The following is a 17,626-nucleotide window of genomic DNA, read 5'->3' as shown; positions in this document are numbered from 1 at the left end:
AATGAAAAGGAATAAATGCTTTGTGTTCACAATCAGAAGTGAAAACAAATTAAGTATTTAAGTTTATGTGTAATGTAAAATATAAATGTTAAATGAAAATAATAAAACCAAATCACTAGTAATTATTATGATTATTAGTTTAGTACTACTATAGTAAAGGAACTTCTATAGTTTCCTCAAGAAAACTAATTGAACCGGTGGCATCATCGTCTGATAAATTCAGTTACATGATCTTGAATAAATTCAGTTGGATACGGAGAAGGTTTTGGAGGAATTTGAATGTCTTTAGTATCTCCTTCGAGCATTTCTATTACTTTGTCCATTGAAGGACGATCATTGGGTTTCAATTGTATACACCATAGGGCGACTATGAACATTTTCTTCACATTTTTCTTATCCTCATCGGTAACTTCTCCCAACATTTCTATCTCCCTTTCTTCAATCAATTCATTGTAAATCCAATAGGGAAAGAAAATTTGGCTTGAATCATCTGCATTTGAGTTCAAATTTCTTCTCCTATTTGCTATTTCCATTAATAGCATTCCAAAACTATATACATCGGCCTTATAGGAAACTCTACCAATATTTTTGTAGAACAATTCTGGAGCCATGTAACCAATTGTACCTCTAGCAGCAGTCAAAGTTACAATGCTATTTTCAACTGGATAAAGTTTTGCAAGACCAAAGTCCGAAACCTTGGCGATGAAGTCCTTGTCAAGAAGTATGTTATGGGGCTTGATATCAAAATGTAGAATTTGCATGTCACAACCTTGATGCAAATAAGCAATTCCACGAGCCACTCCAAGAGATATCTCGTACATTTGCTTATATGTTAAGGAAATGTGATCATCTCTTGAGGAAATATATTTATCAAGAGAGCTATTAGGCATGAAGTCATAAACAAGGGCACGCTTTGAACCCTCGACACAAAATCCAATAAGTCGCACCACATTGGTGTGATGTATTTTTCCTATCGTTGCAACTTCACTAACAAAATCTTGTCCATTTTGGTTACCCTTAGGTTTACCCAACATCTTTATGGCTACCAAAGGGCCACTACGTAGCTTTCCCTTATAAACCTTACCATAGCCTCCTTCACCCAACTTATCCTTAAAACCTCTTGTCATGTTCTTTATCTCTTTGTATGAATACCTTATTGGCATGAGTGAGTTCCCTTGAAGAAAATCTTCGATGTTTTCATACATTGATGTATGCCTTATTCGATATGTATGTATCAACTTTGCAAATAAAACTACAACACCCACCATAAGTCTCACTAAAATGTAAGCTGACAAAACATACTTTCCAAGGATTGTTCCTATGTCAATTCCAAGTTTAGATTCAGAAATGCCTCTTGATCCATCAAATATTGTTGCACCAAAAGCTTGTAGAAAACCTGTCATATATCACAATACAGAATGCAATAATGTAAACACTAAACAATGAAATATATAATTAATGTTCAAATTGTTAGAGAATAGTAATTATATTATTATGTAAGGGTAGTGTGGTCTTTTCAAATCTTTAGTTTATATACTATATTATAACTCTTATGTTTCTAAGTTTTGTCACATTCTATTGAAACCCTAAATTCAATGGTCTTTCTCTATATTTCTACATGTTCAATCTTGTTAACATGGTATCAAAGAGCTTGGTTAATTCATTAGCAATTTGTTGAAGATAAATTACATGGTGTATTGTTGGCTTTGGCTTGTTACGATTTTGGATAGTAGTGAATTGTTATTGTTATTGGATTGCAAACTTTGGTCAAAAGCACGGCTTCTATCGACCGCCAATTTTGAAGGAGATCAGCAATTTGGTTTAGGATTTAATCATGCTATCTTCAGGTTTTGATTTTTCAAGAGTAATGCTATTTGTGATTTGATTAATTATTGTTTAGAAAGCTGGTTACGGAACTCTTACGGAACTCTTGGTATAATGCTATTTGTGATTTGATTAATTATTGTTTAGAAAGCTGGTTACATAACTCTTGGTCTTGGCCTTTATTTGATTTTGTTTGCAATATAGCAATTTGAAGTCTAATTGGTTGCTGAGGTAATTGTGTTGGTTCATTTGATTGTTTTATACTATGGCTGTGTCTCCTTTGGCCGCTCCTCTCCCTATTGGTATTGGTATTGATAATGTATATTCACATGAGACCACTTCAAGAGTGTTTGATCTTGCTGAACAGTTCCAAAAATTTCTCGCGACCCAGCCACATGCAACGTCTGTCTCCCCTATTAAAGGTTTGACCCCTTCTAATTGTTCAAGTATTTCTTCTATATGGATCCTTGATTCTGGAGCATCACATCATATGTCATATGATCATAAGTCTTTTTTATCTTTAAATTCTAAATCATCCATGTCAGTTATGACTGCTGATGGTACTCCTATGCCAGTAGCAGGAGTTGGGTCAGTGTCCACGTCTAATTTGTTTCTTTCTGATGTTTATTATATTCCTAATCTCACATTGAGTCTTGTTTCTGTTAGTCAATTGTGTGATTCTGGTTACTCGGTTATGTTTTCTTCCACTCATTGTTATGTGCAGGATACAAAATCTGGGAGGTTGATTGGGACTGGTCGTAGACATGGGGGACTTTATGTTTTGGATGAGCTAAAAGTTCCAGATACCGCAGCCTCAACTTCTACTTCCACTATTGATTTATCATCTTTTCGTTTGAATTTATCATCTTCTAAATTTTATTTGTGGCATTCTCGTCTTGGTCATGTTTCAGCATCTAGATTAAAATACTTAGCCTCTACTGGAGCTTTAGGAAAATTGCAAATTAATGATATTTCTGATTGTTGTGGTTGCAAACTTGCCAAATTTTCTGCCTTGCCTTTTAACAAAAGTGTTTCTGTGTCCAAAGCACCTTTTGATTTGGTTCATTCTGATGTGTGGGGTCCATCACCGATTCTTACCAAAGGTGGGTCAAGATATTATGTCTCCTTTATTGATGACCATACTCGTTATTGTTGGGTTTATCTTATGAAAAATCGTTCTGAGTTCTTTGATATTTATCATATGTTTCGTGCTATGGTTAAAACCCAACATAATGTTGTCATAAAGTGTTTCCGTTGTGATTTAGGTGGTGAATATACTTCTAATAAATTCTCTGAGTTACTTGCTTATGATGGTACTATTCATCAAACTTCTTGTACTGATACTCCTCAACAAAATGGTGTTGCTGAAAGGAAACATCGTCATATTGTTGAAACTGCTCGTTCACTTTTGTTGTCTGCTTCAGTTCCATGTGAGTTTTGGGGGGAAGCAATTCGCACAGCTGTTCATGCTATTAATAGAATTCCGTCATCAATCACCTCAGGTTTGTCTCCCTTTGAAAAGTTGTATGGTTCCACTCCTGATTATTCTTCTTTGAAAGTCTTTGGGTCTACTTGTTTCGTTCTTCGTCCACAAGTAGAACGTAATAAATTGTCTCCTCGTTCAACAATATGTGTTTTTCTTGGTTATGGTGAAGGTCAAAAGGGTTATCGTTGTTATGATCCTTCAAGTAAAAAATTGTATGTTTCTCGTCATGTTGTGTTTCTTGAGCACATACCTTTTTTCTCTCTTTCCTCTGATTCGAATACTCCTAGCATGTCTGAACTAACTAATATTGATCCTTTTGGCATTGATGATGATATTTCTAGTAATTGTAATTTTGAGAACTGCAGAGATGGTACTAGTTCTACTCCAGATACATATGTCCCTTCTGCCCCAACGACTACTCAACAACCTCCTGTGACTGTTGTTCCTACTGCACCTCCTCCTTCACCACCACTACCTCCTCCTCCTCCTCCTCGTTATCCTATTCGTGATCGTAAGTCTACTCAGTTGCCTGATTTTGTTTATTCAACTTATTCTGCTTCCTTTGCTTCTTTCCTAACGTCTGTTCACAGTTTATTTGAGCCATCTTCTTATAAAGAAGCTATTCTTGATCCCCTTTGGAAGAAGGCTATGGATGAGGAACTTGCTGCTTTGCACAAGACAAATACTTGGGACATAGTACCTCTTCCACCAGGAAAACGTGCTATTGGGTCTCGTTGGGTATACAAGATTAAAACCAAGTCTGATGGGTCAGTTGAGCGCTACAAAGCTCGTTTGGTGGCTAAGGGATTCTCTCAACAATATGGTATAGATTATGAAGAAACATTTGCTCCTGTGGCCAAGATGACTACTATCCGTACTCTTATTGCTGTTGCATCTGTTCGTCAGTGGCATATTTGTCAAATGGATGTTAAAAATGCTTTTCTAAATGGTGATCTTCAGGAGGAAGTTTATATGGTACCTCCAGCAGGTGTTTCTCATAATCAGGGGGAAGTGTGTAAGTTGAAGAAAGCATTATATGGTCTAAAACAAGCTCCTCGAGCTTGGTTTGAGAAGTTCTCTGCTGTGATTATATCTCTTGGATTCAGCTCTAGTGATTATGATTCTGCTTTATTTGTTAGGACAACTTCTCATGGTCGTATTATACTATCCTTATATGTCGATGATATGATTATTACAGGTGATGATGTTGATGGAATTGATGAATTGAAAATACAGTTAGCAAAAATATTTGAGATGAAGGATTTGGGTCCTCTTCGCTATTTCTTGGGAATTGAAGTTGCATACTCTCCTCGGGGTTATCTTCTATCCCAATCCAAGTATATTGCCAACATTATTGAGCAAGCTCGCCTCTCTGATACTCGAGCAGTAGATAGTCCGCTAGAGTTGAATGTGAAATATGTTCCATCAGATGGCGTTCCTCTATCAGATCCCACTTTGTATCGTACTCTGGTTGGAAGTTTGGTGTATCTCACTATTACTAGACCTGATATTGCTTATGCGGTGCATGTTGTGAGTCAGTTTGTTGTTTCTCCCACTACTGTGCATTGGGCAGCAGTGCTTCGCATTCTTCGTTATCTTCGGGGAACTCAGTTTCAAAGCCTTTTGTTTCCATCATCTTCTTCCTTAGAGTTGCGTGCTTACTCTGATGCAGATTGGGCTGGTGATCCTACCGACCGTAAGTCTACCACAGGGTTTTGTATCTTTCTTGGAGATTCTCTCATTTCTTGGAAGAGCAAAAAACAGGACATTGTCTCTCGCTCTTCTACTGAAGCTGAATATCGTGCTATGGCATCCACGACAACTGAAATTGTTTGGCTGCGTTGGTTACTTTCTGATATGGGTGTTGCTCTTTCTGAACCTACTCCTATGTATTGTGACAACAAAAGTGCCATTCAAATTGCCCACAACTCAATATTTCATGAACGCACTAAGCACATTGAAATTGATTGTCATTTCACTCGTCATCATCTTCAGCATGGCACCATAACTTTGCCTTTTATTTCTTCATCCTTGCAGATTGCTGATTTGTTCACGAAGACGCATTCTATTAAACGTTTTCGTTTCTTGATTGACAAACTCTCGTTGCTTCCTATCACTGCATCTTGAGTTTGAGGGGGGATGTTAGAGAATAGTAATTATATTATTATGTAAGGGTAGTGTGGTCTTTTCAAATCTTTAGTTTATATACTATATTATAACTCTTATGTTTCTAAGTTTTGTCACATTCTATTGAAACCCTAAATTCAATGGTCTTTCTCTATATTTCTACATGTTCAATCTTGTTAACACAAATAACATCGGGAATTTGAAAATGCAGTATATCATTAAGAGTTAAAAATTACCTCTGGCAATGCCGTACATAGTACCTGTGAGAAATTTTAGTCGATTCAATTCACAAACGAAAAAGATTATCAGAAGAATAGAAACTTATGTAAAAAGAGTATTTTGAAGAAAATCCCACATTAGAGAGAAAAAACATGGTAAATTCAAGATCATATTAGAAGGACAAATTTCTCCTTACCTTTGACAAACATTCGCAGCTTTGATGGAGTTCCTAAAATTAAAATAACGAAAGTTTGTCAAGTTAGTTGATGAAAACGACAATTGAGGGCGCCCTTATAGTGTGAACAAATACGAAAACTAGTAAAATTAAGGACTAAACTTTTGAACATAGAAATGAGGGACTAAAATGATGATCAAGTTCAAATAAAAAATCAAAAGTGCATTTAATCCGAACGTAATCAAAATGTAAAAAAAAAATGCAAAGTTGTTCATCTTACCGCAATCGACATGAAATCCCATTGTGGTTATACAGTAATCACCATGATCGCTGCATTTAGGACTCCAAGTGGTTTCTCTTAAATAGCAATCATTTGAGTTTCCACAAAGATCTTCACAAGGACTACTCAACCAAGATACCTCAAATCCATTCACCAACATCCTATGAATTTCACTATAGGAAAACTTTTGATAGAAATTAAGTGGTTCATCATTACTAATATTATAACCGAAAAACGATATTGCGGTAACAACCTCGACGTGGCAGTCATTGTGTTTCAAGTTTCCAACAGTCAAATCCCCAGCAATGACATAAATGTTAGAACATTTGTTGGGGTCCGCTGCAAATTCTTGAACAAAAGAAGTTGATGAAGAACATGACGAACATATTGCACAAATTCCAAAGCGTGTGTATCACACTAAACTTTAGGTTCGATTCGCCCCCACCATAAACTGGATGCAAAAGGGTTAACCGGCGAATTCCCTTCAGGATACTTTGGAAACCTTGACATGTATTGCATACACATATCAAGCATATCGATCAATGATATTTTACAGAATAAAGTTTCTTCAAATACTCTCGTGCACTAAAGAAATGAAGAAATGATTTAGATATTATAGGCATAATTTCTTACTCATGGAAACATGATTTTCTGATATGTTTTATGCCTCCTAAGTATCTCTATTTATAGAGAAACTTATGTCAAATGATTAAGGGACACAACCCTTGAAAGGTTTTCAAAATTGTAAATTTGAATTTCAAATTAACCATTGCAACCTTTCAAATATATTTTGGAAAATCTCCAACAATCCCCCACCATTTTCAAAATATATCTAAATCCATTATTCCGGAAATCTCATGGTTTCAATAAAGGTATCTCACGATTTGAACCATTAGTTAGTAAGTTAAGTTTCCACTCATCCCCGAATAGATTGGTAGACAAGCTTTGAACCAATTATTCATCAGAACAAGTGTTCATAACTCACACATGAAATCTCGGTACCATTGATCGAATTTATCAAAATGACACATTTATTAAGGCCTTGTGTCTCATATCCTTTTCATGAGAATTTAAGAGTCAAGCCCTTGAACTCTATGAAGCGGCCCCACTTCATTCTCATATAGGTAGACTATATCGTGAATGCACCCATAATTATGCATTCAAGCAAACATATGCTATATGTCTATTAAGAGAAAAATCTCATCCTACCACTTTTGTTCTTATGGTTTCAAGTACTTTTATCCCTTGGGATGTATTAGTTATTGTCAAGTACTTCAATCACTCTAATATTGTACTTTCATCATTGAACTCAAGACTTGATGTTATTCAAGTGTGAGTTGAGTTTCCACCATTGGTGATCAATTAGATATGGGCTTGTACCACATCCCTAATGATGTCTTCAATGACTTAACCATCATTATCCGAAAAACATACCCTTGTCAACTCTTTCGTCAAAGAATTGCAAGATTTTCCAACTTTTATAACTTTGATTTTGAATATTCAATCAATCACATAGCTATGCTTTTTAGTAACTTTGAATATTCTTTATATATTCTTGATAGTTTTAACCAACTATCTCAAAACCATGACTTTTTGTCATTTCATTATCATTGTGTCATATTCACAAAACTTTATGTCATTCTTTCCTTGCAATTACATATTTAATAATCATTTCAATTTGAAGTTTACTTCCACTTGAATGCATTCAAGACACCATACATTTAATGCTTAAATATGTATATATAACCACCAACAAACATGATCATAAAGATTTGTCATGACTAACTTTTATTTCATAATTAAGATGGGTCACACATGTAAGTAATATATCCCACCATGAACTTAAAAATAATACTTTAGAATTTATTTCCCTTTTATCATAAGAAACTTTTTCATATTAGTTATCATATAACTAATACATGTATCATAAATTCTAAATGTCAAAAGCAAGTTTCATGTATAAATATGTTCTATGGTAAATTCAAGTAATCATCATAATAAAAAGATAAACAATGACTCAAAATCATTAACATTTTCTATAACTTAATTTCCTCCATGAACAATTACCAATTTGCAATAATTCAAAACATACTCAAATCATTTTTAATATCAATAAGCAAGAAATCAACAATAACTTTCATATTATCATGCACATATAATATGAGATCATGACAATTCTAAATTTAAAAACTTCTTGCACAAAATACTAATATCACACAAAAATATGCATTTTCATATTCATGACAAGTCATATACACTACTTTTATATACAAATAAGATATCATAAAAACTTATCTCATAATCAAACTTATTCATACTTGTCAGAGTTCACATACTTGAATAGTTTCAATATCATGCATATCAAATATTGAGACAATTTAAGTGTGTACCTTTCACCATATTCATATGTATATGTGTGTTCATTTATTCTTCAATGATACAAACCAGCACCAAAATTGATGTAATAACCTTTTATGAACCAATGTGATTTTTCTTCATATCGACCACACACTGCTTTCTTGCATAAAGTAACGATTCTCTCCCTCATCATAATCGTCATTTGAAAACAATTTTTTAACACAAAAGTCATATCAAATTTGATTAGAAATAATACTAGTAAAAACTGTAATATATTCATATTGAAAGAAACTTCCATTCGCACATACATTTTATTGTCTGATGTGATATATCACAATGCATTATTACATACATGCAAATTGTTTCCAAGACATAAAACTAAATTTCGAAATTCAAAATATTAATGTCAGTTTAATTTGTAAATAACCACCTTTTTGTATCCTGTACATATCTTTTAAAAACAAATTCAAAATATATGTACCATTAGATACTTAAAACATGAAACGCATAACCACTGTATCAACCAGTATCCAAAACACATGAATTTATGTATCTCAAAATTCATAACTATATTTTTGATATCAAATTGCATGGATTTTTAATCTATATCAATTAAAAGAAGCGATATTGGTACTTATCTCTTGAAGCCGATACCAATTGCATAATCATCTTCAAAATTTGCAGTCACTGAATCATCACAAATAAATTATAGATCGAACCTAAAGATTGTTAGAACATTTGTTGGGGTCCGCTGCAAATTCTTGAACAAAAGAAGTTGATGAAGAACATGACGAACATATTGCACAAATTCCAAAGCGTGTGTATCACACTAAACTTTAGGTTCGATTCGCCCCCACCATAAACTGGATGCAAAAGGGTTAACCGGCGAATCCCCTTCAGGATACTTTGGAAACCTTGACATGTATTGCATACACATATCAAGCATATCGATCAGTGATATTTTACAGAATAAAGTTTCTTCAAATACTCTCGTGCACTAAAGAAATGAAGAAATGATTTAGATATTATAGGCATAATTTCTTACTCATGGAAACATGATTTTCTGATATGTTTTATGCCTCCTAAGTATCTCTATTTATAGAGAAACTTATGTCAAATGATTAAGGGACACAACCCTTGAAAGGTTTTCAAAATTGTAAATTTGAATTTCAAATTAACCATTGCAACCTTTCAAATATATTTTGGAAAATCTCCAACAATAAACATGGCCACCTTGGGAATTTAACTTGATGCAAGAAGATGTATCCGCGTACGCGGAATCATCCCCTACAGGATTGCTACAATTCATGTAAACTACGTGCTGGAACAATGGTAATGTTCCAACTATTCTGTCTTGGAAGGTTTTATATGGATCCCCGGGGTAGCTAGGATAGTAAGAACTTGTGAAATTTGACGTGGTTAAGAAATACCGAGGAATGGAGGAGCAATCAGATTCAGACTCTTGAATTCCGGGATCAACTAACCGAATTGTGTAGTTTTTATAGTTTATTGATTTCACATAGTATTTACCCGAAAACAAAGGTAGCACTGTCATGTTGTTTTCGCAGGATAACTCGTACCTTGGATCACCACAGGTTGTTGGATCATTCTTAAGTCGAAATGGATATTTTATGTTGCTGATTTTGCCACATGAAGATGGGGGACAAGTTTTGTTTTTACTATTTGTTGCATCACATGTTTAATGATGATTATGATGCAGTAGTAGCACAAAAATCATAATTTGGAGGAAACATAAGAATGATTTTTCTCTGTACATGATTGATTGATGCTCAAAATTGGTTTTCACTTTAGACTCATTTGAGTATCATTTGAATGGGAACATGTATCTAAGGACAATATTGTCTTTTACAGTGTCAATGTTTTTTAGCCACCTTTCTTGACTTTCTCGGTGTCAAGATTTTTTTTCGAGAGTTCGATCATGAGGTAATATACTTTTTTTTAAATGCATATACTTTTCCTTTCAGAAGGCTTATGCAATATATGAAAATTTACAAGTTTGAAATATGATTCACTTGAACATGTCACTAACAAGATTACCACTTCTACTTCTACTGCTAATGAACCTTGTAAATGGTCAGAACAATTATAACTCGTCCGATGAATGCCCCTTTCGTCTATCTTGTTCGCGTAACAAGAATCAAACTATTGAGTTTCCAGCAATTCCAGTTCCAGTAAAACTCGTCGTTACAGACATTGATTGTCAATCTCAACAATTATACATTTCTCACCCACAAAACTGTCTTTCTAGTATCTTTTTAACGAACAATTTTTCGTTATTTTATCCATTCTATAATTCAGACTATTTTTACGACGTTCCCTCTAACAGCGACAACGACTTTACTTTCTTTAATTGCTCTTCAGTTGGACAACACCATCTCAGAAACTGGGAACAAACAAGGCCCGGAGAGCAAGATATGTTATCTTGTCCAATTTATGTCGCTGGTTCCGATGAAAGTGTCATTAAGTTGGACTTATTTCCCTGCACCAGAATGTTTGACAAAGTTTTGCCAATGAATTCAGCATATTATATATGGGAAAACCATCTCAGATTGAATTGGTCAGAAAAAACTTTTCCTAGTCATTGTTTACAATATGAAACACACAATAAATTATCAAAGAACACATCCATTATTTTAGTAACAACAGGTGAATAGAATAGATTATATATAAATTTAGTTCTATTTCTATCCTTTTTTATTTCAATTTTTATTTGATTAAATGTTGAATCTGTAGGGGCAATTGTTGGTTCAACTATGCTGGTTGTTTTGATTGGTGCTTTCTTTCGAGTATACTTCTATTTTAAAGCGAAAGGAGAAGATGAAACGAGACTTGAAAACTTTTTGAAGGATTACGAAGCGTCAAAGCCAACAAGATTCTCTTATGCTGATATCAAGAGAATTACAGATCAATTCAAGGAAAAGGTAGGCGAAGGAGCTCATGGAGCTGTATATAAAGGTAAATTGTCGAGTCAAATTGTCGTTGCTGTGAAGATGCTTAATAACGCAGAGGGAGATGGGAGAGAGTTCATAAATGAAGTGGGAACTATGGGGAAAATCCACCATGTTAATGTTGTCCGGTTGCTTGGCTTCTGCGCTGATGGATTTCATCGTGCTTTGGTTTATGATTTTTTCCCGAATGGTTCATTGCAAAATTTCATTTCTCCACCTGACAACAAGGATGCTTTCCTTGGTTGGGACTTATTGCAACAAATTGCTCTAGGCATTGCCATTGGAATTGATTATCTTCACCAAGGTTGTGATCATAGAATTCTTCACTTTGATATCAATCCACACAATGTCTTGTTAGATAACAATTTCATTCCGAAAATATCAGATTTCGGTTTAGCTAAGTTGTGCTCAAAAAATCAAAATACTGTATCGATGACTGCAGCTAGGGGAACATTAGGATACATGGCGCCTGAGGTTTTTTCTAGAAACTTCGGGAATGTTTCTTATAAGTCTGATATATACAGTTACGGTATGTTACTGCTGGAGATAGTTGGAGGAAGAAAGAATACTAAAACAGTCATTAATGATGAAGAAAATTTCGATGTTTTGTATCCCGATTGGATCCACGGTTTACTTGATGGGGGAGACATTCATATCCCAATTGATGAAGAGGGAGAATTCAAAATTGCAAAGAAACTAGCAATTGTAGGACTTTGGTGCATTCAGTGGCACTCCATGCATCGCCCGTCCATGAAAACTGTTGTGCAGATGCTACAAGGAGAAGGAGAGAAGTTAAGCGTTCCGAGCAATCCTTTCAACGCTTCATATTCAACGAATATAACTGCTAATACTGGGACAAGATGTCTGAATTTAGAACTAGATGTGATTCAAGAATTAGACTAGTTTATAGTTAGCTTAAATAATTTAATATTTGTGTCAATATGAATACATGATCTTTGTCTCATTGTGTTCACAATCAGAAGTGACAACAAATTAAGAAATAACACATATGTATGCAATTCTTATGTGAAATTTAAATTCTTAATGAAATAAAAAACACCAAATCTCTAGTAATTGCTATCACTAGTAGTTTAGTACTACAGCAAAGGATCTTCTGTAGTTTCCTCAAGAAAACTAATCGAGCCGGTGACATCTTCATCCGATGCAGATTCACTGGAGCTAATTTCATTATCTTGAACAATTTCAGATGGATATGGAGAAGGTTTTGGAGGAATGTCAATGTCTTCAGTTGCTCCTTCGAGCATTTCTATTACTTTGTCCATTGAAGGGCGATCACTGGGGTTCAATTGTATACACCATAAAGCAACAATGAACATCTTTATCACATTTTTCTTTTCGTCGTCGGTAGCTTTTCCCAATGTTTCTATCTCCCTTTCTTCAATCAATTCATTGTAAATCCAATAGGGAAAGAAAATTTGGCTTGACTTATCTGCATTTGAGTTCAAATTTCTTCTTCTGTTTGCTATTTCCATTAAGAGCATTCCAAAACTATATACATCAGCCTTATAGGAAACTCCGCCAATATTTTTGTAGAACAATTCTGGAGCCATGTAACCAACCGTCCCTCTTGCGGCCGTCAAAGTTACAATGCTATTGTCAAGAGGATAAAGTTTTGCAAGACCAAAGTCTGAAACTTTGGCAATAAAGTCCTTGTCAAGAAGTATGTTATGGGGCTTGATATCAAAATGTAAAATTTGCATGTCACAACCTTGATGCAAATAAGCAATTCCACGAGCCACTGCAAGAGATATCTCGTACATTTGCTTATATGTTAAGGAAATGTGATCTTTTGTAGCGGAAATGTATTTATCAAGAGAGCCATTGGGCATAAAATCGTAAACCAGAGCACGTTTTGATCCCTCAACACAAAATCCAATAAGTCGCACCACATTGGTGTGATGTATTCTTCCTATAGTTGCAACTTCATTAATGAAATCTTGTCCGTTTCCAATACCCTTAGGTTTCCCCAACATCTTTATGGCTACCAAAGGCCCGCTGCGAAGCATTCCCTTATAAACTGTACCATAGCCTCCTTCACCCAACTTGTCCTTAAAGCCTCTAGTCATGTTCTTTATCTCTTTGTATGAATACCTTATAGGCATAAGGGAATTCACTTGAAGAAAATATTCGATGTTTTCATACATTGATGTATGCCTTGTTCGATATGTTTGTATCAACTTTGCAAAGAAAACTACAAGACCCAACATAAGTCTCATTAAAATGTATGATGACAATATATACTTTCCAATGACTGTTCCTATGTCAATTCCAAGTTTAGATTCAGAAATGCTTCTTGATCTATCATATATTGTTGAGCGAAAAGCTTGTAGAAATCCTGCAATATATCATATATAATTAATGTTCAAATAACATTGTGAAAATGTTGTAACCAAAAAAAAAAAAAAAAAAACATTGTGAAAATGTTATTAATTTTTTTTCCTGTTCTGAATATTAAAATAGATATATGGATTAGAGTAAAAAATTACCTATCGCAATGCCGTACATAATACCTGCGAGAAATTTTAAATAATTCAATTAATTTTTTGTTTTGGAAAGAAGCCAATTAACAAATGAAATAGATGACTTAGAGCATCCACGATGAAGTACAATGGATGATGTGTACAATTTTGATAGGTTCACAAGTACATAGTGATTATTAATTTTGCTATATTAAACACTATTTATGTACCTATTAAAATTGTCCACTTCTATCAATACATATCCAAATAAAATGTATATCTGTTCACCCTAGTTTAAGATGGAGCGTGCATAATTAAAGAAGTAAGAAGGACAAAATTCTTCTTACCTTCGATGAACATTCGCAGTTTTGGTCCAGGTCCTACAATTGAATTAAAGAAAAATTCAGGGGGATATATATGACAAATAAACCAGTGTTTGCGCCACTAATTTTTATCTACAAATGGTTTCCCTTTAGAAAAGTAACACAAATGCAGTTTATCAATTGTATTATTATTCTTAATATTTAAAATATGAGTTTGAGAGGCTCAAAATTCATACTACCACAGTAAAAATGAGGATTGAACCCATATAAATAGACTGTTATTAAAGAGTAAAAAATGTAAAGTTGTTCTTACCACCACAATCGATGTGAAATCCAAACTTGGTTATACATTGATCAGTCGGGCATTCAAGGCTCCAAGTTATTTCACTTAAATAGCAATCTGGCTCTCCACAAAGATCTTCACAAGGATTACTCATCCAAGATACTTCAAATCCACCCTCCAACATCCTATGAATTTCACTGTACGAAGACTTTTGATTCGGAATGTCCCAATAACTAGAGCTGTAATTATAACCGAAATAAGATATCGCGGTAACAAACTCCACGTGGCAGTCATCGTCTTTTAAGTTACCAACCTTCAAATCCCCAGCAATGGCATAAACATGACCGCCATTGATGCAAGAAGCTGTATCCGCGTATGCAGGATCATCTCGTACAGGATTGCTACAATTCATGTATATTACATGCTGGAACATTGGTAATCCTCTAGTACTATTATCACTAATTATTCTGTACTGTTTGGTTTCATATGGATCCTCCTCCAGGTAACGGTAATAACTTGTGAAATTAGAAGTGTATAAGTAATTGTGAGGAATGGAGGAGCAATCATCCTCTTGAATTCCGGGATCAACAAACCGAATTGTGTAGTTTTTGTAGTTGATTGCTTTCACATAGTATTTACCCGAAAACAAAGTTAACATTGTCATGTTGTTTTCGCAGGATAACTCGTATCTTGGATCACCACATGATGTTGGATCATTCTTAAGCCTAAATGGATGTTTTATGTTTGTGATTTCGCCGCATGAAGAAGGTGGACAAGATGTTTGGTTATTAGTAATAGTAGCTGCATCACATGTTTGATGATGTTGATGCTGTAGTAACAGAAGAATTACCATAAATATTTGGAGAAAACATAAGAATGATTCCATAGAGCAGGACAAGGATTTTTCTCTGCACATTAATGCTTAACATTGGATTTAACTTTAGAGCTATCTGATTCAAAAAGTCTTTTAGAAGCCGTCCTTGGCTTTCTCATTAATATAAATTATTAGAGTAGTGTTGTTAAAACTCTTCTAGAGGCCCTACTCCTTAGGACACCCTGCACATGTGCACGGCCGGCCGGCAATGTTTCTATAGTTATTGTCTTTATAGTCTTTTTTTCTTCCCTTTAGATAACATTACAATGCACATGATAGCTTTGGACTATTAACTGATTCTTAATCTATACACTATTTTGCAGCATTGTTTTCAATTTTAAATGTATAGAGATACTGGCAAATTATGTTTGTATAATACTATATATGGAATTATACCAAGTTAATTTGATGTGTGATTCCCTTCAACATGTCACTCACAATACAAGCTCTGCTGCTTCTGCTGTTCATAAGTTTTGGAAATGGTCAGAATAACAATAACGCGTCCATTGAATGCCCCTTCCATCTATCTTGTTCGCGTAAACATCAGATTCTTAAATTTCCCTCATTACCAGTATCACAAAAACTCATTGTCAAGGACATAGATTGCAAATATCAAGTATTATACCTATCTCACCCACTAAACTGTCTTTCTAGTCTCTTTTTAACACACAACTTTTCATTATTTTATCCTTTTCAAACTGATTATCCCTATAGCAGCAACATCACTTTCTTTAACTGCTCTTCGGTTCGACAACACCATCTCAAAAGCACGGACCAAACATACCCCATTGCACAAGACATGTTGTCTTGTCCAATTTATGTCGCAGATTCCACAGAAAGTGTCGTCGACTTGGACTTGTTACGCTGCACAAGAATGTTTGTTAAAGTTTTGCCAACAGAAGCTTCTGATATAAGGCAAAACATGGTCAGATTGTATTGGTCGGAAACAAATTTTCAGAGTCAATGTTTAGTGCTACACAACAGATCAAAGAAGAACCACACATTCATCATTTTAGAAACAATAGGTGAATAAAATAGATTATATATACCTTCCGTTCTATTTCTATCCGTCAATTTTGAACTTTTTATTAATGAAATGTTGAATTTGCAGGGGTAATCATTGGTTCAACTATGCTGATTGTTTTGATTGGTGTTTTCTTTCGAGTATACTTTTATTTTAGGACGATAGGGGAAGATCAAACGAGACTTGAAAACTTTTTGAAGGATTATGAAGCTTCAAAGCCAACTAGATTCTCTTATGCCGATATCAAGAGAATTACAAACCAATTCAAGGAAAAACTAGGTGAAGGAGCTCATGGAGCTGTCTATAAAGGTAAATTATCGAGTCAAATTCTTGTTGCTGTGAAGATGCTAAATAATACGGATGGAGATGGGAGAGAGTTCATAAATGAAGTGGGAACTATGGGAAAAATCCACCATGTTAACGTTGTTCGATTGCTTGGCTTTTGCGCTGATGGATTCTATCGTGCTTTGGTTTATGACTTTTTCCCAAATGGTTCGCTGCAGAATTTCATTTCTCCACCAAATAACAAAGAAGGTTTCCTTGGTTGGGACTTATTGCAACAAATTGCTCTAGATATTGCTAATGGGATCGAGTATCTTCATCAGGGCTGTGATCATAGAATTCTTCACTTTGATATCAATCCTCATAATGTCTTGTTAGATGACAATTTTATTCCAAAAATATCAGACTTCGGTTTAGCTAAGTTGTGCTCCAAAACTCGAAGTAATGTATCGATGACTGCAGCTAGGGGAACATTAGGCTACATGGCACCTGAAGTTTTTTCGAGAAACTTTGGAAATGTCTCTTATAAGTCTGATATATACAGTTACGGTATGTTGCTGCTGGAGATGGTTGGAGGAAGAAAGAATACTAAAACAACTACTGGTGAAGAAAATTTCCATGTTTTGTATCCAGATTGGATTCACGGTTTACTTGAAGGGGGAGACATTCATATCCCAATTGACGAAGATGGAGATTTTAGAATTGCAAAGAAACTAGCAATTGTGGGACTTTGGTGTATTCAGTGGCACTCTGTGCATCGTCCGTCTATGAAAACTGTGGTGCAGATGCTACATGGAGAGGTAGACAAGTTAAGAGTTCCCACCAATCCTTTCATTGCATCCTCTTCAACTAATAGAAGTGGAAATACTGCTACAGGATGTCTTAAGTTAGAACTAGATGTGATTCAAGAATAAGATTAGAT

At 34.7% G+C, this 17,626-nt stretch overlaps 3 protein-coding genes and 1 pseudogene across 3 annotated transcripts; 1 reads left to right on the top strand and 3 right to left on the bottom strand.

Annotated features, from left to right (window-relative positions):
* Nucleotides 1-148: 148 nt before the first annotated feature.
* LOC123893340 lies at nucleotides 149-5,793 on the bottom strand (annotated as a pseudogene).
* Nucleotides 5,794-5,823: 30 nt separating this feature from the next.
* On the bottom strand, nucleotides 5,824-10,365 carry LOC123893324. The gene is made up of 3 exons (XM_045943241.1): nucleotides 9,694-10,365; nucleotides 6,112-6,426; nucleotides 5,824-5,885 (listed from the first exon to the last, which is right to left on the bottom strand). Exons 1-3 carry the CDS (start codon nucleotides 10,022-10,024, stop codon nucleotides 5,824-5,826), a joined length of 708 nt encoding a protein of 235 aa, XP_045799197.1. The 5' UTR covers nucleotides 10,025-10,365.
* A 67-nt stretch (nucleotides 10,366-10,432) lies between these two features.
* On the top strand, nucleotides 10,433-17,618 carry LOC123893308. Its single transcript, XM_045943240.1, has 5 exons — nucleotides 10,433-11,136; nucleotides 11,224-12,340; nucleotides 16,113-16,423; nucleotides 16,510-16,548; nucleotides 16,588-17,618. Exons 1-5 carry the CDS (start codon nucleotides 10,494-10,496, stop codon nucleotides 17,616-17,618), a joined length of 3,141 nt encoding a protein of 1,046 aa, XP_045799196.1. The 5' UTR covers nucleotides 10,433-10,493.
* On the bottom strand, nucleotides 12,409-15,440 carry LOC123902866 (rust resistance kinase Lr10-like). The gene is made up of 2 exons (XM_045952670.1): nucleotides 14,561-15,440; nucleotides 12,409-13,650 (listed from the first exon to the last, which is right to left on the bottom strand). Exons 1-2 carry the CDS (start codon nucleotides 15,438-15,440, stop codon nucleotides 12,536-12,538), a joined length of 1,995 nt encoding a protein of 664 aa, XP_045808626.1. The 3' UTR covers nucleotides 12,409-12,535.
* Nucleotides 17,619-17,626: the final 8 nt, after the last annotated feature.

Source organism: Trifolium pratense, linkage group LG1 (genome assembly GCF_020283565.1).
Source record: "Trifolium pratense cultivar HEN17-A07 linkage group LG1, ARS_RC_1.1, whole genome shotgun sequence".
In the NCBI taxonomy this organism is placed as follows: Eukaryota; Viridiplantae; Streptophyta; class Magnoliopsida; order Fabales; family Fabaceae; genus Trifolium; species Trifolium pratense.
The sequence above is the reverse complement of the archived record's forward strand: the minus strand, read 5'-3'. Positions and strand labels throughout refer to the sequence as shown.